We start from the raw sequence: 26346 nt of genomic DNA on the forward strand, positions 1-26346 counted from the left end.
GTTCTGGTGACTTTTGCTGGAAAATCCCAATACAGTGGAACAGTTAACCTGTAGATAGTATTCTACACTATGTGATATTTCAATGTTTCTAACTAACTGTACGAGGCTGTTGTGCCTCCATCAACCAGCTTCCAACATGACCACAAATGTTTAAGCTGATTTTATATTTTCCAGTTTGGAAATTACTCAGAATACTCGGCACATATTGTCATAAACACCCTGCATTTCCCAGACACCCGAGGCTGCATCTGCTTTTCCCACCTCCTCCTCTGATGGATAACTCTTTTAAACTCCCTGCTCCTGCTCCCACTGAAGTTGGTGACAATAATCCTATTGCCTTCAATGGGAGAGGTGAACTGTTCAATATTACTTACGACTGTCACTTTCCAAATTAATTGTTCCTTTTCTCACAAGCTTCTTCAGCAAAAAACTGAAATTCTCTTTAACCTGTTGGAAGAGTAATAAAGACCAGCAATTCAAGTGAGAACTGGGAGATTTTTGACTGGCAAAGCAAATTTAATAAAGACTCCTTTTAAAAGAATACATCTTCCATTCAAACAACCAAACATACAGATTGAAATACAGCAAAGTCCCTTTGAAAAAATATCTCATTCAGGGTAAACCTTCACTTCATAGGAGGATAAAATACAAAATAAAACCAATCTGACAAAGCATAAATCTCTTAAATGAATTATTTTTCTGTTTAAACCATAAACCATAATACATTTCAGGGGAGAGTGGAGGCCTCTGAAAGAAATATCTATTACAAGAATCATCATATTTGCAGCAAAATTATTCATTTGGCAGGCTTCAGCAGTGCATAGAGTCACTTCTTAGACAAAGTATAAATAAAGCATAAGCCAAAGGGAATGGATAGGTAGGAAAGGTTTGTCTAATGTGTATCAGTCTTTTATTAACACCAGATCCGGTTTGCACAACACTTTGCTGTGATAATCTAAGGCCCGGATCTGCAACCCTTATTTCTGTTGAGTAGTACTTACTCCCCTGAATTTCAATGATCTCAGTGGGACTACTTGCATAACTAAGTGCTATGCAGTGTGAACAAGTGCTTCAGAACGAAGGCCAACATTTAGTATTCTGGGTGATATTCCACATTCATACCAAGATGTATATTTTACCACAGAGCTAGCTTTCCATCAGGCCAATAATCCTCAGGTCCTCAAGACTTACGCAAGCTCTTCATCAAACCCTTTTGCGGGCTACTTTGTAGAGGTGTTGGGGGGTCAATGTGCTGCACAGTTGTAACTTGTTTTCACCACATTCTAGGACATTAGCTTATTGCCAGTGGGTGGACAATCTCCACGAGACCCAGAAGATGCTTTCGTGCAGTGGCCCCTTTAGTGACCTGCTGAAGTGGATTCTGTGCCACCTAACAAAAGGAATTGTGAAACGAGAAATGTACGGCCATGGCATCGGCCGCTTCTCGGAGGAAGAGATATACAAGCTGATGGAGAAAGACATGCGGTCACTAGCAGGTCTCTTGGGTAATGTACAACCCATTATATTCTGCACAGTCACTTTTTGCATGATTAGATTTACTGGTAATGCTCTCTGCCAGGCTGTTTAAACATTACTTTTGTTTCCAAACTATATGTACAGCCTATCATGGCACTATCATTCCATGTCTGTCTTCCTAGTTAAGGGGATGTCACTTTTTTTCTTGCTGCCATTGTACATGTATATTGCCAAATTCTGCCACCAGGGGCATACACTCATCTCCTTTTATCTTCACTGGGAATTGTTTGTGTGTGTGTGTGTGTGTGTGTGTGGGCAGAACTTGGCCCAGGGCTTTTTAACAGCAAACATTTGTAAACCTGGTGTTTGAAAATCACTTGAAGGTATTATAGTTGTTTTGATGAGTTGAGAATTTGATTGACATTAACAGTCTTTGAGTGAGCTGTTTACTAACAAGTTATAACTATTATTCGGTTGGCATTCAAACTGAGGGTTGAGCTGCTGGTGAGACATGGGTTTGTACTGTCAGAAGTGATGGTGTAGGATTGTTCGTTGCAGCAGGTGGACCTTTAGTGACAAAACTTAACCAAATTAGTGACCACCTTAAAAGGTTTTTTTTTTGGTTTCCTCCTTCAAAAGAGCTAGTCTACGCCACCCGTCTGTGCTCCCTTCCCCAACCCCAGCCCCCAAGGAATACTGTTCAGCTGACTGCTTGATATAGCAGGAGTGATACTCTGTAATAGAAAAGAAGAATTTTAGTTCCTTAATCTTATCCTTTTCCACTGTCCTCTAATCTTTCCTCTGTTTCATACGTGTATGGTAAAGTTAAAGGGGTAAAACTTGACTAAGTTAGCTCATGCCTGGCTGTGTAGGATGAAATCCTGTTGGACCAATGTTGATATACGAGGAATTTATTAAATGCACATTTTATTTGTTAACAATGCTTTTTCCACTCTTGATTCTGTTTTTCATAACACCTTTTCCACTCTTTGCTAGCTTCAGCTACATCATTCTTTCTCTGGGATTCACAGTGAGATTCATAGAGTTTAAGGCCAGAAGAGACCATCAGGTTATCTAATCTAACCTGTATATTGCAGGCTACTAAATTTCACCCCTGTAGCGAGCCCAATAACTTGTGTGACTAAAGCATATTTTCCAGAAATGTACCCAGTTTTGATTTATAAACATCAAGAATCCACCACTTCCCTTTGTAGTTCGTTCCAGTAATTAATCCACCTCACTGTTAAAAATTGGTGCCTAATTTCTGACTTGAATTTGTCTGGCTTCAGTTTCCAGCCATTGGTTCCCATTATGGCTTTCTCTGCTAGATTTGAGCCCTTTAGTACACGGTATTTTCTCCCCGTAAAGGTACTTAAACTGTGTAATCAAGTCACCTTTCAATCTTTTTGATCTTCTTAAGTCTCTCACTGGTATTTTCTGCAGCCCTCAAATCATTTTTATGGCTCTTTTCTGCATCCTCTACAATTGTACAACATTCTTTTTAAAATAGAATTGTATGCAGTATTCCATTCTCACCAATGCCCCTACTTTTACTCACTGCTCCCTTGTTTATAATGGAAGGATCACATTAGCCCTTTTTGCCATACCATCGCATTGGGAGTGCATGCTATTTATTATTATTATTTTATTTATTTGAATGATCATAGTGCCTAGGAGCCCCAGTCATGGAACAGGACCCTATTGTGTTAGGCGCTGTACAAACAGAGAACGAAGATGGTTCTTGCCCCAAAAGGTTATAATCTAAGAATAAGACAAGAAACAACAGATGGATATAGACTGACCAGCAAGGAAGTACAAGGAAACAGAGAGAATATTGGCTGGCATAGCAGGCTGTGGTCTCAGCACACCAGCTATTCTAACCCATAAATCCTTCTCAGATACTCTGCTTTCAGGATACAGTCCCCATTCTGTAGGTATGGCCTGCATGCCTTGTACCTAGGAGGGTGACCACCTTTTCAAAAGGCAGAAGTGGGACACATGCAGGCGCCTTGCCCCTGTTGTGGCCACACCCCTGCTCCTCCTCTTCCCCAAGGCCTCACCCTCTGCTTCTTCTCTTTCCCCTGAGGCCTTGCCCCCTGGCCAGGCCAGAACTCTGAGCTGGGCTGTGGTAAAAGCAGCCCAGGGAGCCCAGACCACTGTGGGGAGCCCTGGACCCTTCACCTGCCCTGGGCTATGATCATTCCTTGTACTTAGTAGGGCCTTGTGGCGATGGGGGGCTAAGGCCCACCTCAGCTCCCCCTCCAGGAAGAGGCTGGCGCTGCCCCTGAGCTTTGGGCAGCCGTGGAACAGTGCCACAGGTAATCCGGGACAAACATTGTCCTGGAGTCATTCAGCCTGGGACTGGGACTCTGCATTTCAGGACTGTCCTTCCTAATGTAGTACAGGTGATCACCATAGTACCTAGATGTACAACTTTTCATTTGTCTGTATTAAAGTGTATTTTGTTTGAATGGGCCCAAGTGATCCACGTCGCTCTGTATGACTGCCCTGTCCTCATCATTATTACCACTCCTCCAATCTTTGTCATCTACAGATTTTATCAACAGTGATTTGATATTTACTTCCAGGTCATTGATTAAAATGTTGAATAGCATTGGACTTAATCCCAATCTCTGAAGAACCCCACTAGAAATACCCCTCTTCAATAATTATTTCCCTTTGATGACTACTTTTTGAGATCTGCCAGTTAGCTAGTTCTTAATCTGCTTAACGTTTGTTTTCTTGATATTACATATGCTAATTTTTAATCAGAATGTCAGGTAGTACTAAGCCCACTGTTTTACAGTAGTTTAAACTAATTTTATATAACTATTACTATATCTATATATCTAGATTGATATAAGCATGCAACTATATTAGATAACTTTATTGCAGTTATCTTTAGCAACCAAACTTGCAGTCCCATCAAAGAATGAAATCAGGGCTATTTTTCATAAACCCTGTTGACTAGCATTAATTATATTCATATATTTTAATTCTTTTTCAATTGAATCCCATATCAGCTTTTCTATTGTTTTGCTTGGGATGTATATTAGGCTATCCAGCATCTGGTTACCTGGATCACCCTGTTTGCCTTTTTTGAATATTGGCACATTATTAGCACTCTTCCAATCTTACGGAATTTTCCTGGTATTCCAATATTTATTAAAAATTTACATCAGCGGTCTAGAGATCTTCTCAGCTAGCTCTTTTAGGACACTTGGGTGCATGGTTATCTAGGGCCTGCTAATTTTAAAACTTTTATCCCTAGTAGAGGTTGTCTAACATCCTCTTCACTAGAGATGTGTGGGAGAAGGGAATTCTGTTTTGAAGAGGATTTCAATATTTTGAAATTTGGTTTAATTCTGATTGGGAAATTTGGTTTCATTTTTTGGCTGAGTTCCATCAGAACTTTGGCAAAATTAGACTGTCTCTGGAAAAGTTCCAATTTTGTTGCACAAGCAAATTCTGAGGAGGGATTGTTTTGCTAGAATTGTGCTGACAAGCTCTACTCCTTAGCTGATAATGGTCTGGAAGGTTCTTCATCATTGTCATTAGTATATCATCCTCCTTCTTTCCAAATATAGAACAAAAATATTTATTGAGCACTTCTGCCTTTTCTGTGTCATTATTAACAATCTTACCCTTTCCATATAGCAATGGGTCTATACCATTATTAGGATTTCTTTTGTTCCTAATATACTTAAACTCCCTTTTATTGGCTTTTGCCCTGCCAGCCCTGGATTTTCCCTGTTGTCTTTAGCTTCCCTTATCATTGTTCTGCGCCCTATAACTTCTGATTCATATTGATGCTATCTTTCTTCTTTTTCCCCATTTGTTATATTTTGGTTTTTTTATTTCTAATTGCAGCCTTCACTTTGCCACTGAACCAGGTTGGGCTTGTAGACAAAGTTTTCCTCTTTCTTGATTTTGGAATTATGGCTTTTTGGCCATCTGATAAACTCGTCTTAAAGAGTTCCCAATTTTCATTCACATTTCTGTCTAAATTTGTTCTCTCAGTCATTTCTGCCCAAATTTTCCTTTTGAAGCATCATGAGTGTGTGTATTTCTGGTTGGAACTGTCCTCTGTTTGCCCATATTGAATGCAATCAGGCCATCATCACTGGTTCCTAGGCAACCGCAAACTTCCAGTCCAGTGATTAATTTATCATAAAGAAGTCCAAAATAGTTACCTTATATCGGATGCAATACTTTTGATGTTAGAAAAATTATCGTCTATAATTTTTCCTACTGGCTATGTGAGACCTCCACCATATGTCTTCCAAACTGTGCTTCTCAGGGTGTAGTAGTGGCAATATTACTTCTTTCCAAAGAGTGTGTTTAGAGGAGATCTTAGCAGATGTGTGTTCAGTACTTCTGTGGGACTGGCACTAATTGGAAAGTCAAGTGATCAACAGGGATCTCCTACAATATTCTGCATTCCTTCCAACAGCTGGACCACTATGTAAAGATACTTCTGGCCTTATTTGCAGAGATTCACATCTCTAGCAGCTGATATTGAAGACAGCTGCACTTCTGAAAATCAGGCCACATGTAAATTAAATTAATAAGTAAATTAGAATTGGTTGAACTATCCATTTTGAATTTAGCCCTTGTTGGGTAGCTAATCAGTTGTAAACTCATCCCAACTTTCTGGGAATGAATTCATTATTTGTAAGTAGAGGAAAGATGGTTCGGTGGCTAGCCGAGGACTTGGGTGAGTATCATTGGGCTCTTTGTGAACTAGTTGCTAGGATTCACTTATTTTTCCTAAAATGGCTTTAATTTGTTTAGCAGTTTTGTGGTTTTATAAAATAAAGCAGTGTCTCCCTCCATTTCCCCCAGTTTCAAAATGCTGTTGGGTCATTCTCTGCAATGGAATGGCTTTACTTTCCGCATTGTCTTGTCATATATCTGAGAATGATACATTTTATAATATGCCTAGGCACAGTGTGCTGAATTAAGTGCTAGTCCTTATTTCCTAATGTATATAGTTTGAAATCAGACCCATAATCAAGCAATAAGACTTTACAGACACTTCTCCTAGCTTATTATTGCAGATCTTGGGTAATGTAATAAGTAAGGCATCAGTCAGAAGCGCATGTGAATAGCTGCTTGAGAAGCACAATAATCCTTGAAAGTGCAGTGTCAAATATCTTGTAAAAGTTCATTTATAAATAAAAATGAGGCAAAATGAATTTATAAATAAAAAACAGTCAAAGCTTGACATTATGATGACATCTGGGTAGCCAATCAGAAAACTCTATTTGTGATCTACTCTTCTCTCCTATAACTGGTTGATCACCTTTTTGTTTTGTTTTGTTAAAGTGTCAGTTTAACAGCATGATAGCAGAACATGCTGAATGTTTTTAGGACACTGGTGGTCTGCATGAAATTTGTATACTTAATAATGAACATAGTGTGACCCAGGGTGCCTATGGCAGCCCTCACTGAAAATGCCAAAGTCAGGGCAGGCTGCAAAAGGGAGAGCAGATATTCCCAAAACTGGAGGTTAACACTGAAGTTAAACTCACCAACGAGTCACAAACTGTACCGCTGATCCCCCACACATTATCAAGAAGCAAAAAAAAAAAAATAAAAAAAGAAATTACACAGCCATCTTTATTGCATTCCAGTTCTCTGGCTCCCAATCAGCACATAGGTCCAGTACAGTGAGAAGTTATTTAAAAACTCTGCTCACTATACACAATGTTCTTCTGACCCCAAAGAGTCAGCCACGTTACCGGGTCAATATTAGTTTGGATCTTATCCAAAATACCACACTGCCAACCAATCGTGTAATGTCTCAAACTAAAGGTTTAATGAAAAAAGAAAGAACAAGAAGAGAGCTGTTAAATGATAAAGCACTCAGATATATTCAGAGACTTCGCAGTCTATATACAGTATCAGGTTCTTAGCAGTATTGGTGAGTTTGCTGGCTTGAAAGTCCCTCTGGAATACATCCACAGCTTGGAAGGGTCTGTCTGTCCTTTGTTCAGAGCTTCAGTTTGTTGCAAAGTTACTCGAGAGGTAAGAAGCAGGAATGAAGACAAAATGGAGATGATGCAGCTGCCCTTTATATTCCTTTTGCCATGTGGCTTGTACTTCCTGTGTCCCAAACACAAGTTTCACAGCACATGGCATGGAAAAGCTTTAGAGTTCTCTGCTCACATGCATACCACATGCCTTGCTGACTCATAAGGTGTAGTCCCTGGCCTTTCAATGGGTTCATTGTACAGCTGATGGGCCATTGAACAAGCTAGGTAGTGCTGATGCCAATCTGTCTAGGGGTGTCATCCAGAAACACAGCACAAGTTTGGAAACACAGATATACCCTACATATCTATAACTCACAATACAAAGGTGATACAAACATATAAACAAGATTATCATATTTAGTGAATTGTAACTTTTCCATGGATACCTTACGTGGTATATCTGGTAAGATTTATTGCACTTTTATAATATTGGTATCAACAATATCATAAAGTGTCTCCCATATTCCATACAGTGTCACACAGAGAAACACAGAAATTTACATAGTAGTTAAAGAGCAACATAAAATACTTAATTGGAATGGTCTAATATCACTGGGTCAAATTTTGGCCCCCATTTGTCTTGTTGAATAGTACCTTGCTCCCAGGAGTTAGTCCCACTAATTTTAATGCAGTTATTTGTGGCCCTGGTCAACGATAGGGTGTCAGAATCTGGTCCTTTGTCTTTACAAAACGATTCTCCCCATGATTGACAAACCCTATCTAGGCTTAATTTTTTTCAGCTGATACAAGTGTCATTCAGGCACTACAGCACTGGGAGCCATATAGGCACCTAGACAGATAAATAGCACTGCTGCAAGAGTTCTCCTTAGTGTGTGGATATCTTAACATAATCACCTAGGCTGGGATTTTTAAAGGTGCATATTGGAGTTAGATGTCCAGCTCCCAGGAAATTCAATGACAGCTGCTTGGGTACCTAACTCGCTTAGGTTCCTTTGGAAAATCCAGTCTTGGAGGCTGATTGTGTCTGCATCTATACACAGAGGAGACCCCCTACATTGTGGCTTATAACCCTCCTATGTGAAGGGAGGCTCAGCTGTCTCCCCAGCAGCATCTGCCCCCAGGCTCTGAAAAAGGTTCTTGGTGTACTGTCCCACTTGGAAGAGACATTTACATTCTGTTGGTCCACTTTGTAATGGAGATCCTCCTTTAAGGGGCAGTTGTTGCTAGGGACTGTGTGTGGGGAGCAGGGTGGGGAGACAGTTCTGAGGATCCAGAGCTCCTGTGAAATCATAGGGCCCCAGCACAAAGGGTCCTGGCCTCCTGCTGATTCCTGGGGTGAGGGGTGTCCATGAGGTTTGCAGTCCAACCAGAGGTGAAAGTAAGCTGGTCTGGTCTGGTACGGCGTACCGGCAAGAGCCGGTACTAAGCCGACCGTACCGGCAGGGGGCAGCTTCCCCGGGCTGGCAATTTAAAAGGGCCCTGAGCTCTGGGCAGTGGCTGGAGACCCTGGCCCTTTAAATCACCACCAGAGCCCCACTGCCGGAGCCCTGGGGTAGATGCAGTGGCCAGGAGCCCCAGGGCTCCGGCGGCGATTTAAAGGGCCTGGGGCAATTGGTTCTTGGTTCTTAATTAGAAAAACCCAGGGCAACAGTAGGAGGATTAAAGTGCTGCCTAAATCCTAATGCAAAGTGGCTGCTTATCTTGAGTTGATTTTGAGACTGTTACAGATCAGATTACTTCGGAGCCCCTTTTGCACCATGACAAATATGCACTGGAGCAACAATATTTATTTTTAGCTCCAAAAATAGTTTCCATAAAGGAATAACTTGGCAGCTGCCCAGTCTCTCTGTGTGGAAGGGGTGGAAATATTTACCTTGCTTGGTTTGAAGCTGAGCTTTACTCCTCACCTGATGGTAGAGTAATATTGCAACGTTCTGAAGCATGTGTATGGTGTCAGTAAGTGCATGCATAGAATAGGGTAGAAGTCGAATTTTGTATAGCCCCTTTCATACTCAAGATATCCCAGAAGGCCTGGCAAAACAGCAGATTAGTAAACATAACAGTTCATGCTTAACTTTGGACACCAAAGACCAGATCGTCAATGGGTGTAAATCAACAGAGAGAGATCAATTTACACCACATTAAGATGTGGGCTAAGAGCTTTTTAGTCAATTTTTCTTATCAGAATTTTCTTCTGCAGTTTTCAGAAAGTCCTTCCACACAGGTTACTGCCAGAGATGCTACCTTTATCAGAAAAGTGGTGTAGTTTGTACTTTGCTGTATTGTCTATATATCTTAGGTATTTAAATGGCCCACATTATCAAACTAGCTTAGCACTGAACTTTAATGAATGTATCCTCACAAAACGCTGGGAAAAATAAGGAAATAATATTAGTCCCATTTTACAGATGGGGAACTGAAGCATAGAGAGATCAGTGGTGGTATCCACACAGGGACTTCAGTAGATTTCTGTGATTTCGTTTACAGTTGCAAATGAGCAAGAGATTTTAATGAATCTGTTAACTGGCCACCCAGCTGTTCTCAGCTAGCAGTTTACCACAGGCATCATGGCCGAGGTGGATTCTGAGTAGGGACTTCAGGGCACTGGCTTTGAGTCAGCACAGGGAGCACATTTCATGCGTATGGGGCAACAGTGAAGTAAGTGCACTGGTGATTATGGGAGGTGAGCACTCTGAGAGATGCAGTTTAAATTACCTTTGTGGAGCAGGGTGGTCTCTCCTTTTATTGCACTTGTCCTAATCCCTGTGGAGAATTCTGTTTCTCTTCTTTTTAATTATCTAAAATCTTAAAGGAGAAGTTCTCAGGGAAATTCTGATGGTCAAGAATCAGGTTTCTTAACATCTCTTGGGGCTAGATCAGGGATCGGCAACCTTTCGCCCGCGGCCCGCCAGGGTAAGCACCCTGGTGGGCCTGGTCAGTTTGTTTACCTGCCGCATCCACAGGTTTGGCTGATCGCGGCTCCCACTGGCCGCGGTTCGCCACTCCAGGCCAATGGGGGCTGCGGGAAGCGGCGCGGGCCAAGGGATGTGGGAGCCGCGATCGGCCGAACCTGCGGATGCAGCAGGTAAACAAACCAGCCCAGCCCGCCAGGGTGCTTTCCCTGGCAGGCCGTGTGCCAAAGGTTGCCGATCCCTGTGCTAGCTTGATGAAAGCTGGCGTGAGTATAAATTGTAGTGTAGTTGTGATAGCATGGGCAATGCTGGCATGGCTCAGCTGTGCCAATATGTACTCATGGGGTTCAGGTGGGTTTGTACTTGGCACGGCTATGCTGTGCTGCAGCTGCTTGTGCTACTGTGGCTACATTATTTTATACCCAGGCTAGGTCTCAGTGACCTAGCCTGAGTATGTGTATGTGAACTGTGAATTGCCCCCGAGCTTGTAGTGTAGATGTAGCCTCAGTGATGACTTGCCTCATGGCTCTGCTGTAACGATGGCATATTGGGAGTGCCTGCTTACACCTGAATCCAGAGTCCAAGTAGCCCATGCAGAAGTGTCAGGGGGTGTTTTTACTCCCCTTTAATCCCTTCCTAAGGCATGTAGTCCTAGTCACAGTCTTGTTTGCATTTGTTTTTAGGGATTTGAGAACAAAATTTCAGAAGAATGAGGTTGGGAACCCCATTTCTCTTCTCACATGTCTGGTATTATGCTTTAATGGTCTGAAGAGATCTGCTGAGATTTTCTGTCTGCCCGCCCCCAGCTAGGAGTGCTGCAGGTGTGAGATGAGGCCATTGGCAGGAGAGTAGGCGAATATAACAGTCACTACCTTCCCTGGCTGTACCAACATCTACATGCAGCAAGGTGGACTGATTTAAATCAAAGTGATTTAAGGATAATTTAAACCAGCAGCCAGGAACCTTGATTTAACTCACCTTGTTTTGCATTTGTACTTTTGTTATTTTCCTAAAGAAAGGTTGTTTCTCATTGATCTGTAACCATTAAAACATGTTGATTTGCAACTAAATATAGCCTTTAGACTAAATTTGGTACTCTCTTTTGTTAAATATGAGGATGCACTATATCTGTACATATTTACTTAATAAATTATATTGCTTAACACACATTTATTCAGATTCTTAATTTTTGCATCTTATCGTGTTAGAAAATAGTGAATGGTGCATTTCTTATTTACTGGATGATGATGAAATTTTTACTCATGACTTGTGTCAAGCTGCATTTGGACAGAAATTGGAATTAAATTAATAATGTGCAAAACCAACATTTAATAGTTTTTATTAGTTAAATAACTACCTAAGAAAAAACAAGTAAGTTTATTACAATATGTTTTGCATTTAAAACTAACTGATTTAGTAAACAAAGCAAAGCAAGTATTATATATAGTTAGTGAATTGAACTGATTGTTTCTTGTCACAATGTCCTTCAAGGTTTCAGGCTTCGTCTACACTAGCACTTTTGTCAGTAAAACTTTTGTCAGTCTGGATGTGAAAAAACATACCCTGACCGACAAAAGTTTCACCAACAAAAGCACCGGTGTGGACAGCGCTGTGTTTGCAGGAGATGCTCTCCCGCCGACATAGCTACCACCGCTTTTTAGGGGTGGTTTAATTATGCCGGCGGGAGAGCTCTCTCCCGACAGAATAGAGCAGCTACATGGGAGACCTTACAGCAGCGCAGCTGAAGCGGTACAACTGTGCCACTGTAAGGTCTGTAGTATAGACATAGCCTTAGAATTAGTAGATCTCATCCTCTCACATCTAGTTTTTATTCACAGATTGGAAGAAGAAAACAAGCTTTCCTGATTTTTCAACTCCCTGTTGTTTTCTTACATTTGAATGAATTTGTCATTGAACTGAACTAGCTGAATAAATTGAAATGAAGAAAATATTCACTCTGCACCTGCAGAAGAGGCTACTGTTGTAAAAAGCTGGCTTAGCACTTCAGCAACACTGGCTGCTGGGGTGCATAGCTAGTGACTTTCACTAATTCACTGGTATGACTTTCTTTAAAACCTCAGCAGCAAACATCATTGGCTTAATATTATTTTTTATTTAATTTAAATGATTTTAATACATTATGGTAAGCTTAGGCCTTAAGTGAGGCTGTCATAATTTCAAATTTAATTTTAAATAGATTTATTTTTTAAAATAAAAATATGTTTTTAAATGAAAATACTCAATTTAAATTAATAAATTCTGATTTTTAAAAATTTATTTTTAAAAATAATTGATTTTTTAAAATCCACCCTGAAATGCAGTGTTACTTCCCAGCATTACACTATTCTGGACTTGAGCATGAAGGACAGTTAAATTGTGTTAAATTCCTGGCATTGGCAGGTAAAATGGGAATTTAGCTCGAAGTATGTAACTGTGGTGTTGGGTACAACTTTTAAGATTTGTACAAGATGGTTCAAGACTAGACACAACATAAGTACCATAAAAAAATGTATGTCAAAATGCCATTACTTAGGGCTAGCTCCTGCTAGTTAGGTACAGCCTGGGGAAGGGAGCAGAGCACTACAGCACCTCCCCCGCAGTCCACATAGAACTGCTCTTTAGTGGCTTGGATAAAATGACTTAGTGATCTCAGTTTCATTTCTAATGAACTAATGTCCCCATCACACTGTTGCACCATCGTTGGCAATTTCAGCAGAAGGGCCAAGTGACTGAGAGGGACTGAGAATAAAATAACCTATTACTCCCTCTGGATTTGAAGTCCAGATTGTAGGGCATTTCTGTGGATAAGCAGAAGAATTCAGACTCCAGAACTGTCATTCCTGGTGCAAGTGCTGGAGGAACCAACTAGGGGCAGAGCTTTTCTTGACCTGCTGCTCACAAACAGGGAAGAATTAGTAGGGGAAGCAAAAGTGGATGGGAACCTGGGCGGCAGTGACCATGAGATGGTTGAGTTCAGGATCCTGACACAAGGAAGAAAGGAGAGCAGCAGAATACAGACCCTGGACTTCAGAAAAGCAGACTTTGACTCCCTCAGGGAACTGATGGGCAGGATCCCCTGGGAGAATAACATGAAGGGCAAAGGGGTCCAGGAGAGCTGGCTGTATTTTAAAGAATCCTTATTGCGGTTGCAGGAACAAACCATCCCAATGTGTAGAAAGAATAGTAAATATGGCAGGCGACCAGCTTGGCTAAACAGTGAAATCCTTGCTGATCTTAAACGCAAAAAAGAAGCTTACAAGAAGTGGAAGATTGGACAAATGACCAGGGAGGAGTATAAAACTATTGCTCAGGCATGCAGGAATGAAATCAGGAAGGCCAAATCACACTTGGAGTTGCAGCTAGCAAGAGATGTTAAGAGTAACAAGAAGGGTTTCTTCAGGTATGTTAGCAACAAGAAGAAAGTCAAGGAAAGTGTGGGCCCCTTACTGAATGAGGGAGGCAACCTAGTGACCGAGGATGTGGAAAAAGCTAATGTACTCAATGCTTTTTTTGCCTCTGTCTTCACGAACAAGGTCAGCTCCCAGGCTGCTGCACTGGGCAGCACAATATGGGGAGAAGGTGACCAGCCCTATGTGGAGAAAGAAGTGGTTCGGGACTATTTAGAAAAACTGGACCTGCACAAGTCCATGGGGCCGGATGCGCTGCATCCGAGGGTGCTAAAGGAGTTGGCGGATGAGATTGCAGAGCCATTAGCCATTATTTTTGAAAACTCATGGCGATCGGGGGAGGTCCCGGATGACTGGAAAAAGCCTAATGTAGTGCCCATCTTTAAAAAAGGGAAGAAGGAGGATCCGGGGAACTACAGGCCAGTCAGCCTCACCTCAGTCCCTGGAAAAATCATGGAACAGGTCCTCAAGGAATCAATTATGAAACACTTAGAGGAGAGGAAAGGGATCAGGAACAGTCAGCATGGATTCACCAAGGGGAAGTCGTGCCTGACTAACCTAATTGCCTTCTATGATGAGATAACTGGCTCTGTGGATGAGGGGAAAGCAGTGGATGTGTTATTCCTTGACTTTAGCAAAGCTTTTGATACAGTCTCCCACAGTATTCTTGCCGCCAAGTTAAAGAAGTATGGGCTGGATGAATGGACTGTAAGGTGGATAGAAAGCTGGCTAGATCGTCGGGCTCAACGGGTAGTGATCAATGGCTCCATGTCTAGTTGGCAGCTGGTTTCAAGCGGAGTGCCCCAAGGGTCGGTCCTGGGGCCGGTTTTGTTTAATATCTTTATTAATGATCTGGAGGATGGTGTGGACTGCACTCTCAGCAAGTTTGCAGATGACACTAAACTAGGAGGCGTGGTAGATACACTAGAGGGTATCTAGAGGGTAGGGATCGGATACAGAGGGACCTAGACAAATTAGAGGATTGGGCCAAAAAAAACCTGATGAGGTTCAACAAGGATAAGTGCAGAGTCCTGCACTTAGGACGGAAGAATCCCATGCACTGCTACAGACTAGGGACCGAATGGCTAGGTAGCAGTTCTGCAGAAAAGGACCTAGGGGTCACAGTGGACGAGAAGCTGGATATGAGTCAACAGTGTGCTCTTGTTGCCAAGAAGGCTAACGGCATTTTGGGCTGTATAAGTAGGGGCATTGCCAGCAGATCGAGGAACGTGATCGTTCCCCTTTATTCGACATTGGTGAGGCCTCATCTGGAATACTGTGTCCAGTTTTGGGCCCCACACTACAAGAAGGATGTGGAAAAATTGGAAAGAGTCCAGCGGAGGGCAACAAAAATGATTAGGGGTCTGGAGCACATGACTTATGAGGAGAGGCTGAGGGAACTGGGATTGTTTAGTCTCCAGAAGAGAAGAATGAGGGGGGATTTGATAGCAGCCTTCAACTACCTGAAGGGGGGTTCCAAAGAGGATGGAGCTCGGCTCTTCTCAGTGGTGGCAGATGACAGAACAAGGAGCAATGGTCTCAAGTTGCAGCGGGGGAGGTCCAGGTTGGATATTAGGAAACACTATTTCACTAGGAGGGTGGTGAAGCACTGGAATGCGTTACCTAGGGAGGTGGTGGAGTCTCCTTCCTTGGAGGTTTTTAAGGCCCGGCTTGACAAAGCCCTGGCTGGGATGATTTAGTTGGGAATTGGTCCTGCTTTGAGCAGGGGGTTGGACTAGATGACCTCTTGAGGTCCCTTCCAACCCTGATATTCTATGATTCTATGATTCTGGTACCCTTGACAAGCCGTTTAAATTGCTGTAAAACTTGTGGCTGAAATGGGGAGGTGTTTGTGAGATCCAACAGTACTGGCTAGAGCCAGGCATTGTGTGAGTAGGCATTTTGCAAACTTCCTCACCAATCCAGGGGCATGCAGTAGCCTGGAACTGCAACACACTTAACTATTCCAGCACTAGGCCTCTTTTGAGCAGAAGCTGCCAATCATACCGAATGGGGTGATGGTTTGGATTTGGACAAATATTAAGTAAGTACTCAGTTGAAGTCACCCACTCTCCTTTTCACTTGTAATCTGAGGAAGGACCTGAAACCAGATCTCCACTGGTGAGAGACTAGTGCAGGATACCCATGGGCTGCCATGGGCATCCTTTCAGTAAAGATGTTAATCATGGATCAGCTTTGATTTTTTCCTGACAGGAGGAAATCATACATTCAACCACTACTGATAGCATAGAAGGCCCTGAATGCAGCAAAACCGACTCAGTGTGTATTCTCTGCATGCCATGGTGGATTCTGCTACTCAGTGCATAGGAGATGGCAGAAAGAAGGGGAGCAGACGGCCTGGTGGTTCTGTAACACTATAGATCAATTAGCCAGCTGATTTGCACAGGATTACATAGCAATAATGGAGTCCATCCCTGGGAACCTTCTCTGTGCCCAAGCCAAAATTTGGCCCACATGTAGTTGCTAAAGCATAGGTCCCAGAACCGGATATTTTTGGGGAGCATACAGGTTGCCAGTCAAATCATTTCAGTAAGACACACGTTAAAAGATGCAATCCATATTTATAGTTGGGGGAGGTACCTGCAGGTCCATAACTGTTCACCATTTTACCATTTACAGGTGACAAGAAGTACATCATGGGACCAAAGCTTTCCACTCTCGATGCCACTGTCTTTGGGCACCTGGCTCAAGCAATGTGGACATTACCAGGGACTAGACCTGAGAGACTAATCAAAGGTAAGACAATCTTAGAGATTTGGACATTTCTTTTGGTAGCATTCTCTGCTTGTAGGCCTAGGGCCGGATGTCAGGGAGATCTCATTATAATATGCAGGAGAACACTGTCAGGATCATATGGCATATGGTCCTGCCATGCGGGCAGGGGACTGGACTCGATGACCTCTCGAGGTCCCTTCCAGTCCTAGAATCTATGAATCTATGACATTTGAAGACAGAATGAACCTAGAAGTTCAGCTAGAGTGTCCTGTCTTTTGATGTACTCTGTAATATTGTTTTTCTATCCAAAGGTGCCTTCATTTCCCCCCCATGAAATTCTTCACATTAGTTGCTCCTATTGCTGTACTTGGTAGCTTACACACTACAGCGCTCTGTTTAAATAAATTTGGCCTTTGCTCTGTTAATTAATTAATGTTTGCAAAGTGTTTGATAATGAAATCACTATGGGCTAGATGCTGCCGCTCTTGCTTACACCGAGTAGTATCATATTCTGCAAGTAGTCCCAGTGAAATCATAACATTAATGACTACTGCAGATACAGGAAGAGGAAGGAGCCCATCTTGACTTTTGGATCCCACCTTTCATTGGTAAGCTGAGCACATTTGATCTGGAGTCATAGACGCATGATAAATTTGAAGGCTCCCCCCACCCCTGAGCCATTTAACATAAATTTTCAGAGCAAAACCGCATATTTAAAAAAAAAGTGATAGAATATAAGGGGGGACGTGGCATGAAATAGTTTTAGTAGAAGAAGGATAGAATCTGGTTCTATATAAGGGCTAAATATTGTAGTAACAAATTTGGAGGAACGGAATCAAATTTGGAATTTTAAACACATTTGTAAAGAGTTTTGAGATCTATTGATGAAAAACACTGTATATAAGAGCTAGACGGTATTATTGTTATTATTATATGCTTCTCTTCTATGACCTTGATCTCTGAAGGATCTCAGGCAAAATCTTAGAGGACCCATGAATTTCAAGAATTAGCCTTATATTGATTGAAACCCAGCTGCCCTACCAAAATAATCAGATGGACACTCCCATCCCCTACAATACTCTCCAGTCTGACTCCCCCTAACCAGACAGCTGCTCATGCTATGAAATACTGCACACAACAAGTGTTTTTCCTGGATGTACTGTTGTGTTTTGTCCTTCACTGAGGTTTTTATAATATCTTCATAAATATATAAGAAAAATACTTTCATTCCATCCTTCCATCCCTAATGTGTACAATACCTAAGGGTGTGCTACAGTGACCATGTAAAAATTCGGTGTGTCAAATGCCAAATTTATCTTGCAAACAGTACTGCCATCTTGTGGTCCAAAACCAAAATTTGCCTCCAATTGCACAACATTCTTTTAATAAATACATAGAATATGTATGGCCAAATTCTGTCTTTGGATGCCAGGTTTGTACAAAATGCATAACAATTTTATTGTGACAGATTTATAAAATCAGTAATCTTTTCCCTTTGAGCCACATTCATGAAGATTAATTCTAATTGCTTAACTTTATAGCTACACTCATACATAATCCTTTCATTTTGACCCTGCTTACCACAGGTACGTTAATCAAGTCACAACCATTTGCATTTTTCATTTGACTGAACTTGTAAACGGTACCGTTACTATGTTTGATCGTATCTTAGCCTTTTAGAAAGAGATCTCTAATGCCTCCCTGGAAACAAGCCAGGAAGATTTCTTTTAAGACAGCTCCTGTGACTTTTCTTTGCAGTGAACATGGTCACAGGATTAATGATTAGGAGTATTTACAATGGCTTGTTTTACTATGTTGCAGGTGAACTGATTAATCTTGCTATGTACTGTGAAAGAATAAGGAGGAAATTCTGGCCAGAGTGGCACCAGGACGACGATAACACCCTGTACGAATCTGAGGAAAGTAGTGAAGCTAGCAAGCCGCACACCCCATTGCAGGACTTCAGCTTTTATTCAAGGACAGAAACATTTGATGAGGAGGGGACAGAGAACAGTATTTCTCAAACCCCTGACACGGATTATACTGGACACTCTCTCTTTGATTCTGATGTGGACATGGATGACTATACAGATCACGCACAATGCAAGTGATGTATCCAAGCACTTCTCCGTTTGTGTCAGAAATGCCACTTTTTGGGACCAGTCCAACTTTCCCACGTTCATGCCAGTGTGGAAGAGATCATTGTGCTTGACACATTTCACATGCTACCTGGACTATTTCACTCTTATTTCATTTTGTAAATCCATTCAGATGGAGCCTAGGTTAAACAATTAGAACAAAAATAGGCAAACAAGAGATCCAGAGAGCGGGATCTTAGGCCTACATATTGCTCCCACTGAAAACAGATTCCAAAATCATGTGAGTAAACCTGCCACAGGTGGAGCAGAGAGGTCATGAGAGCTGCTTTGTGTTGAGTTTTTCATGTTCACAGCAGGGGGTTGACAGAAAGGGAAAAGGGTTTATTGGAATTCCCCTCTCCCTCCTTGGTAAGCAGTGATTGCACTGTATTAATGCAACAGGATGCCAGGGCAACTTTACTCAACAGCTTCTTGCTCTCTGGGTGTGTACGTTACACGTGAGTGTGTATAGGAGAGGAGTAGGGGTTTGGTCTCCAGTGCTTTCACAGACTGTCCATCAATAAAGGCAAGAAGAAAATGTGCTCATGCAAAAAGCAACATTTTATAATTCCTTTTCTGTACAATAGCTTGAAATCTTTCAGTTTTATAACTTTTTTATAAGTTGAAAGGGAGACTTCAAAGTATTTTAAATTATTACCTAACAATCCCCTAGAAGATTGTTTAGGAGTCTTGGCTAAACCCCATCTCAGGTATATATACTCTGCCCATTCAAATTCCCCTTGCAGTTTCGATTATGTCAAGTGTTCTTTCCACTTCCTGGTGCGAACTGTTGTTTGGTCTTGCTAGATACTGTTAAGTTAAACACCTAGAGTGCACCTCCCCAGAGTCAACTGCATTGCAGTGCTGGACACTTCAGTCTCTATAGCAGAGATCGGCAACCTTTGGCACGCAGCCCTCCAGGGTAAGCAAACAGGCCCGGCCCGCCAGGGTGCTTACCCTGGCGGGCCGCATGCAAAAGGTTGCCGATCCCTGCTCTGTAGTTTTTGTGTATGAGTTGGCAAAGTTTGCGAAGCACTTTGGAGTGCTGCAGGGTATCAGACGCTATGTAAATTCAAGATACCAGATCCTCAGAAGTGCCAGAGGAGAACTCAACATGGGAAGGCTAGGTAGATCGTTTACATTGGGTCTAGGGCACCTGACACACTCCTTATAACCAGGTGGGTGGGAGTGGGTAGTAGAGAACTAGCTGGCTATGCCAGTTCTGTAGCCTATGTGGATTTCCCCATGCCAGACTGGATGCTGACACAGATTTCAGGCAGAGAAAAAGCATATGAGGAATTAAAGTATGTCAAGGTGTTTGTAAATATATTTAAGAAAAATCAGATTTTGGGTCCACGAACCTTGACAGTGTCCCTTAAAATGTTTTATGCATGGCTTTCATGGTTTAGGAAAAGTTGTTACATGAACAGGAGCACTTTGCAACATTATTAGTCATGCAGCTGATAAATAACTTGTTCCTGTATCTTGTATTCTGGGCAGCTAAGAGTAAAAGGGGCAGTTGAGGACTCTTCTCATGGTTGTTATTGCTTCTCCTAATACTGAGAATTCAAAATAAATGGAGGAGTTTCCCAAAGCTTTAAAAGAAATTCATTTTTTGTGGATCTTTTCACTAATTGTGAAGACTCCCTCTAGCTCGGAAGATGCTTGTTCCGGGGAATCACAGAGCCGGCTGTGGATCCGGAATGGGAGAGTCACAGTTCACATGTGGAGATCCACAGCCAGCCTGGCAACTGCTCCTTGTGTTTAGGTGGGAACAGCTATTATGAAGACAGCTGATGGCTTGCGTAGCGTGGGATGCATAGTTTTGTGTTTGTTTCTTAAAATAGCCCAGACATTCCTTTGCAGTCATGCTTCTATCAAACCTTTCCAATCTCACGGATGAGTACGATTCAGGGAATGAATCTGAGCTATAGTTGACTTGCAGATGATGGAGAGGAAGGTGCAATCCAAGCATTTAGGAACCTTGTCAGCAAACTAAGCACAAAGCACAGGACACAAAGGGTAAAGCCTTGGGACCAAAAGGACAGACATGCTTGGTCAGAAACGCCTTTGAAACCCCACAAATCATTTAACCCAGGTGTTACCTGAAGAAATTCAGACGTTGAACCCTGACCAAAAGAATCACATTTGACAGGGGAATTTTGTTCTTTAAAAATGTCAGATGTGACCTTGGTTTGTATCTGTTTTGTTTGTTTTGTGTATATATTGATTTAACTTTCAAAGCTCTATATTTGAAGGCAGTGTTTTTTCAACTTTTTGATGTCAGGAGTTTGAGTTTCAGGTATCGAGTACACTGCTGAAAACGGATGTCACAGCAATAAGCTACTGTAGCTAAAAGATTAACCTGAGTTATAAGGCACTTGCATCTTCCCCAGTTGCAGAGGCTGACAAATCTGCCTGTGACTATGGTCCATCATAAAGGGAAAGGACCCAATCTAACCAGAAGCCTAAGGGTTAACTTTCCCCCTCTAAATTTATGGGGTCTGATTCTGATCCCACATTGCAATAAACAGCAGTAACCACTGAAATGAATGAAGTTAGAATGGTGTAAACCAGTGAGAGAGCAGCATTCTGTCCATCGTGTTCTTAGGTATCTGAATTCTTCCTAATTCCTGACCTCAGGCCTATCTGAACAGAATCTCCCTTATAACTGTATGATATATTCTATACCTTGATAGAGAACTAGACTCATTTTCATTCAGAATGGCAAATAAAAACCTAGTTAGAGGATATGATTATTGGTGTCTTCCCATCTCCGGGGAGAGTGAAAAATAAAAGCACTCTGGAGCCTTTTGCTACAAATGACTAGAATGCTAACAAGGTTCTCTGCCCCCACTGTTGTGCATTCTCATGCATTTTGATGCTTCCATACGTACACCTTGGAGAGAGGTGGCTAGAGCAAAATCATTAAAAATCTGTGTCATGTCTTGTGACAAACACTTGCTGGAGGTGGCCTTTAGATATTAGAAACCCCACACAACAGCAGGAATGGGAGAGGGAAGGGGATTGAATTTAGATGGCCGATTCTGGGTATCTCCAGTACTTAGAATTCTGTATTACAGAGGCAGGCAAACAGCGTGGGGAGAAAAGGCCTGATCCTACATCTCATATTCATGTGAGTAAAGCTTACTTATGCTAGTTTTCCCATGGAAGTCACAGACACAGTGCCCTCAGTTAGAACAGTGTAAACCTGGAACACCTCCCTGGATTGAAACTGGTCTAATAATATAGGGCAATATTTGGACCAATGGGTCTGCTGTATCAACAGGTTCATGTGAAATCAATAGGGCCACTTGAATAAAAATTGTTACTCTTAGAATTGCAGATTTAGTCCCTAGAGAAGGAGGAAGTGTATTTAAGATAGAAGTATCTCCATTGAAATTTAGGTTGGAAAAATAAGTTGTGCAACTGTCACTTTATGAGCTAAGATTTTTATTTTTATTCTGAATATCCAGAAATTTTCCAGTGAAGGCTTAACTTGAAACTGACAAGCACAGTAACACCCATTTTGTTTTAGAAAAGTAACATTTTAAAAAAATTTGTAAGGATCCAAAGAGACTACAAATGCAGCAGCCCTTGTCAGTATCAGCTGCGATTTTCTAGCTGCACTGATTTGTCTATGTATTGCTCAGTTGTGTGAATGTATTTACAACACATGCCATGCCTTTTGTTTCTTAGGAGCAACTCAGGTTTTTTAAAGGAGGAGGTTAGTAACATTTTCCTCATCATGGATACCCTGGAAAAGTGTGCATTTTTGTGTTGCTTACAGTATCGTTTTGATTTAAAATTTAGAAGAAATTGCAGAAACTATGTATGTTAAATATACATGTACGTCATATTTTCAAGGCATGACAGGAAATTTTTATCCTAAATGTAGCCTGTCCAGAAACAAATATCAGCTGTTTTTCCTTCGAGAGCTGGTCAAAAAATATTTTGTTCACACTTTTTTTCAGTGGAAAATGTGTTTTGGCTAAAACAAATGCCTCTTCACAATAATTTCATAAAAATAGTTTTGGTTCAAATCTTTAGTTTTTTGACAAAAAATGAGAAATTAAACATTGCATTTTTACTTTCCTGCTTCTTTTTAAAATGGCAAAAAAGTGAGAGGACAAGTCCCCCCGCTAAAAATTTTTAGGAAATTTTTTGTCAGAAATGCAAAATTTTCATTTCCTTCAAAATTTTTCATGGAAAATACCTACCTCTTTTGACCAGCTCTCTGATGAAATATATCGAGTTGAAAACCATCAAAGGGGTATTCCATTCCCCTCCCCCCTTCTGTATAGTTAATCTCCATTTTGTCCCCTGATTTATTATCCTTGCCCTCACTATTACAAATGACTCTTGTTCTTTGGCTGAGGAAGCATGGCTAAGATTCTCTATGGAGCTTCTCAGCAAAGAGACACAAGGAATGGGTCTAAGGGCCTTCAACTCACTCTGAAAACAGTTACTATCTTCCAGGATCAGGCACTACATGCATTGCCTGCATAGCAGTCACAGTCCGTGCTGGCTCACAGTGCAAGAGATTGGCCCTGGGAATCAAACATGGATCTCTAGGTCTGTAATGTAGGATACTGAAACTGTGGCAGCCAGAGTATTCTTTACTAGAGGAGTATAATGGATTAGAATTTTGGATTACTCATTAATCTATCAGTATCCGTCCCTCTGAATTTGATTGTGGCCCAGATTGTGCCCCCTCCCTCCCGGTCCATATATGGAAGAATCCTCCATACATGGATCTCCCCTCTTCTTTACCGAAAGAGGGCTCAGGTAGGTGCCTCTTTTGCTCCACCCATCCCTTCCCTCGCTGCCGTAGAAGGATCTTTATGCTGCATGGGCTCTGCACAGGAAGAGGGGGTGGAATTATGTGGTGTTTCCTTTACCAGCTCTTACAATGGAAAGAGACAATCTGAGCCTCTCTCTGATCTCACACTGTTTTATATGAGTGTAACTCCATTGACTTCTCTGGAGTCACTCCTGATTTATACCATCTAAGTAAAATCAGAATCTGGCTCTTTATTTTTATTTTGTTAAAAGTCAGAGCATCCCCCCCCTCAGTTTTGTTTTTAATAATATCACTGTCCAACTGTTAATTATTATTTTAAGTTTGTTTTTATAAAACCCTCTGAGAATGATGAATAAATATTTTTAGCCGCTTTTTCCACGTGGCAAATGGTGATTTGCTTCTTACGTTTTGCTTGTTTCTTGTTTAACAGCAATTGCAACTTCATATTGTATAGCACCTTGTCATGCTGACGTGGATTTGTTTATAACCATTAGCACCAACAGCAACATCAGCAGAGCCCACTGCTGCTGACTACAGTCAGGAGAGGAATCATACACTGTTGTTTTTAGAAGTCCTACAAAAAGCTCATGAATGTTGTGCTAGATTTAAAAAACAAATCAAACGATGTTTAAAAACTGGAGGACTGTCCCCATCCAATTATAACCCTGTAGGTCATGCATTTTGATCTTTAAACCTTGACAGTGTCCCTTTGAATCCATTTTCTCTTTGAAAAATATTGCCTGAAATTTTTTTTAGCAACAGTTCAGACACAAATTTCCTTTTGTCAGTGGTGTCTGCTCAAGTAATCATGACAGTTTCCTGCTATTTCCATCGGAAGGATTTTATCTGCCAAGTAATAAACCTTACAAAATGTTGCCTGGGGGAAAAACGTGTTATGTGAAGATCTATGCAGGGGTGCTCAGCAAGTGAAATTCTGTGGAAAGGGATGGACTAAAGTGGATTTTGACCTTCGATTTTGAAATAATAATAATCTGAGTCCTTTGATTTTTGACACTAGAGCTACTCTCAATGTAAGAAGAAAAATAGTTGTACATCCGTGCAACACTATGGATTTGGCATGAGTACCCCATGGATATGTTTTGTATTAATCAAATTATGCTCATTAAATGCAAAATTACATTGCATACCCCAGTGTTTGGGAGGTGGAAACAGATGTACATAATACAGCAATGAGTCACATATATGTACGTTGGTGACTGCAGTTTAGAGGAATGTCAAGGTAGCTCTATCTAATCATCCTCAACGTCTCATAGACAAAGTTGACTATGTAGACCTTTGAAGCATGCAGTTACAGTATGTACAGTGTCCAGTAGCTTTGTAGTGCCATAAACTGCAGGTATTCTTTAGAGCTAAATAGACAAGATATTTCTTTTGATAGGTGTTAACTATTCTGTGAGGAGGTTATTGGGCTGTCCTTTCACAAAGATCTGTGTTTGTTCTGGAGAACTGTCGGTGTGTTTATTAAAGGATGTTAGACCTGATAGGAGACTTTTGGAAATGGTTTTTGTACAGACAGCCTCACATGGAGTTTAGTTTTAGACTTATCAGTGAGCCTGATGCTGTGAGATACTGTGTGCCTTCAATTCCAGGTATAGATGGGGTTGTCTGGGAGAGCAGGGGCTGGACTCACTGACCCAGGGGGTCCCTTCCAGTCCTATATGTCCTGAGTTCCTATCCTCTTATGTTCCAGATTAAATCAGTAGGAGCTGAAGGCACCCTCTGTACCTCACAGAATCAGGCCCATGTGTGGGTGGGATGGGAGAACTGCTCATTCTGGTCTTCATTTCTTTGCCTTAGTGGAGAGACATGTGCAAAAGTAATCAGCTCTGACTCAGCAGTTTTGAGGACTCCTTACTTTGATGGTCATCATGGAGGGCCTCTCTTTCATTCCTTTTCTGTAGTCAGTAACATAAAGTGCTTCTTATTTGCATAGATTTTGAAGTTCCATGATTCGGTACTGGGAAAAGAAATGAAGCATGTGTGTACAGCACAGGAATCTTATTGCTGAACCTCTAGGGCCAAATCCTGTTTGGCCTGCTTATAATTTAGTCTATTCTGCATACCACAGGCCATATAATTTCACCCAATAATTCCCATGTCAAGCCCAACAATGTGGGGTTGAACTAGAACATATGTTTTAGAAAGACATTTAATTTTGACTTAGAGTGAAATCCTGGCCCCATGGAAGTAAATAGCAAAACTCCCATTAGCTTCACTGAGGTCAGGATTTCACCCAAAGGTTCCAAGAGATGGAGAATCTGTCATATCCCTTGTTACACTATTCCAATGGCTAATAACTCTCACGGTTAACAATTTGCCTCCATCGGACTACTCACTAGAGTATGACAAGCAGGGTTGAGCCCTTACTTTTTCAACTTCACTGTTTGTAATGGTATTTTTACAGAACAGTGTGTTTGTGTATGTTCCTCCACCTCTCATTATAATTTGATATTCTGACTAATCTTTCCTAGAATATACAGGTTGATATTTTCAGGATATTTGAGAATTGCGGGACCCAAAGTTTTTATAATGATAATATATAATCCAACCGTGTTATGGACAGAATAGAGCAGTGGTTCTCAACCAGGAGTCCAGGGCCCCCTAGGGGGCCTCGAACAGGTTTCAGGGGCCCAGGGCCCAAGCTGGGCCAGCATTAGACTCGCTGGGGCCCAAGGCAGAAAGCCGAAGCCCCACCGCATGGGGCTGAAGCCAGGTCCCTGAGCCCCATCATTCGGGGCTGAAGCTGAAGCCTGAGCAATGTAGCTTCGTTGGGGCCCCTGTGGCATGGGGCCCCAGGCAATTGCCCTGCTTGCTACCCCTTAAAACCTGCCCTGGCTTTTATATGCAGAAAAC

At 41.7% G+C, this 26346-nt stretch overlaps 1 protein-coding gene across 1 annotated transcript in view; it reads left to right on the plus strand.

The window, feature by feature from the left end:
- Positions 1–18641, plus strand: part of FAXC (failed axon connections homolog, metaxin like GST domain containing) — a 36622-nt gene extending 17981 nt beyond the window's left edge. The window contains exons 4-6 of the mRNA XM_026652911.1: positions 1288–1505; positions 16435–16551; positions 18352–18641. Coding sequence (XP_026508696.1) covers positions 1288–1505; positions 16435–16551; positions 18352–18641 — 625 coding nt within the window. The remainder of the gene's footprint in view (positions 1–1287; positions 1506–16434; positions 16552–18351) is intronic.
- Positions 18642–26346: the final 7705 nt, after the last annotated feature.

The sequence above is a fragment of the Terrapene carolina genome, unplaced genomic scaffold (genome assembly GCF_002925995.2).
Source record: "Terrapene carolina triunguis isolate 2854851 unplaced genomic scaffold, T_m_triunguis-2.0 Scaffold42, whole genome shotgun sequence".
NCBI lineage: Eukaryota > Metazoa > Chordata > Testudines > Emydidae > Terrapene > Terrapene triunguis.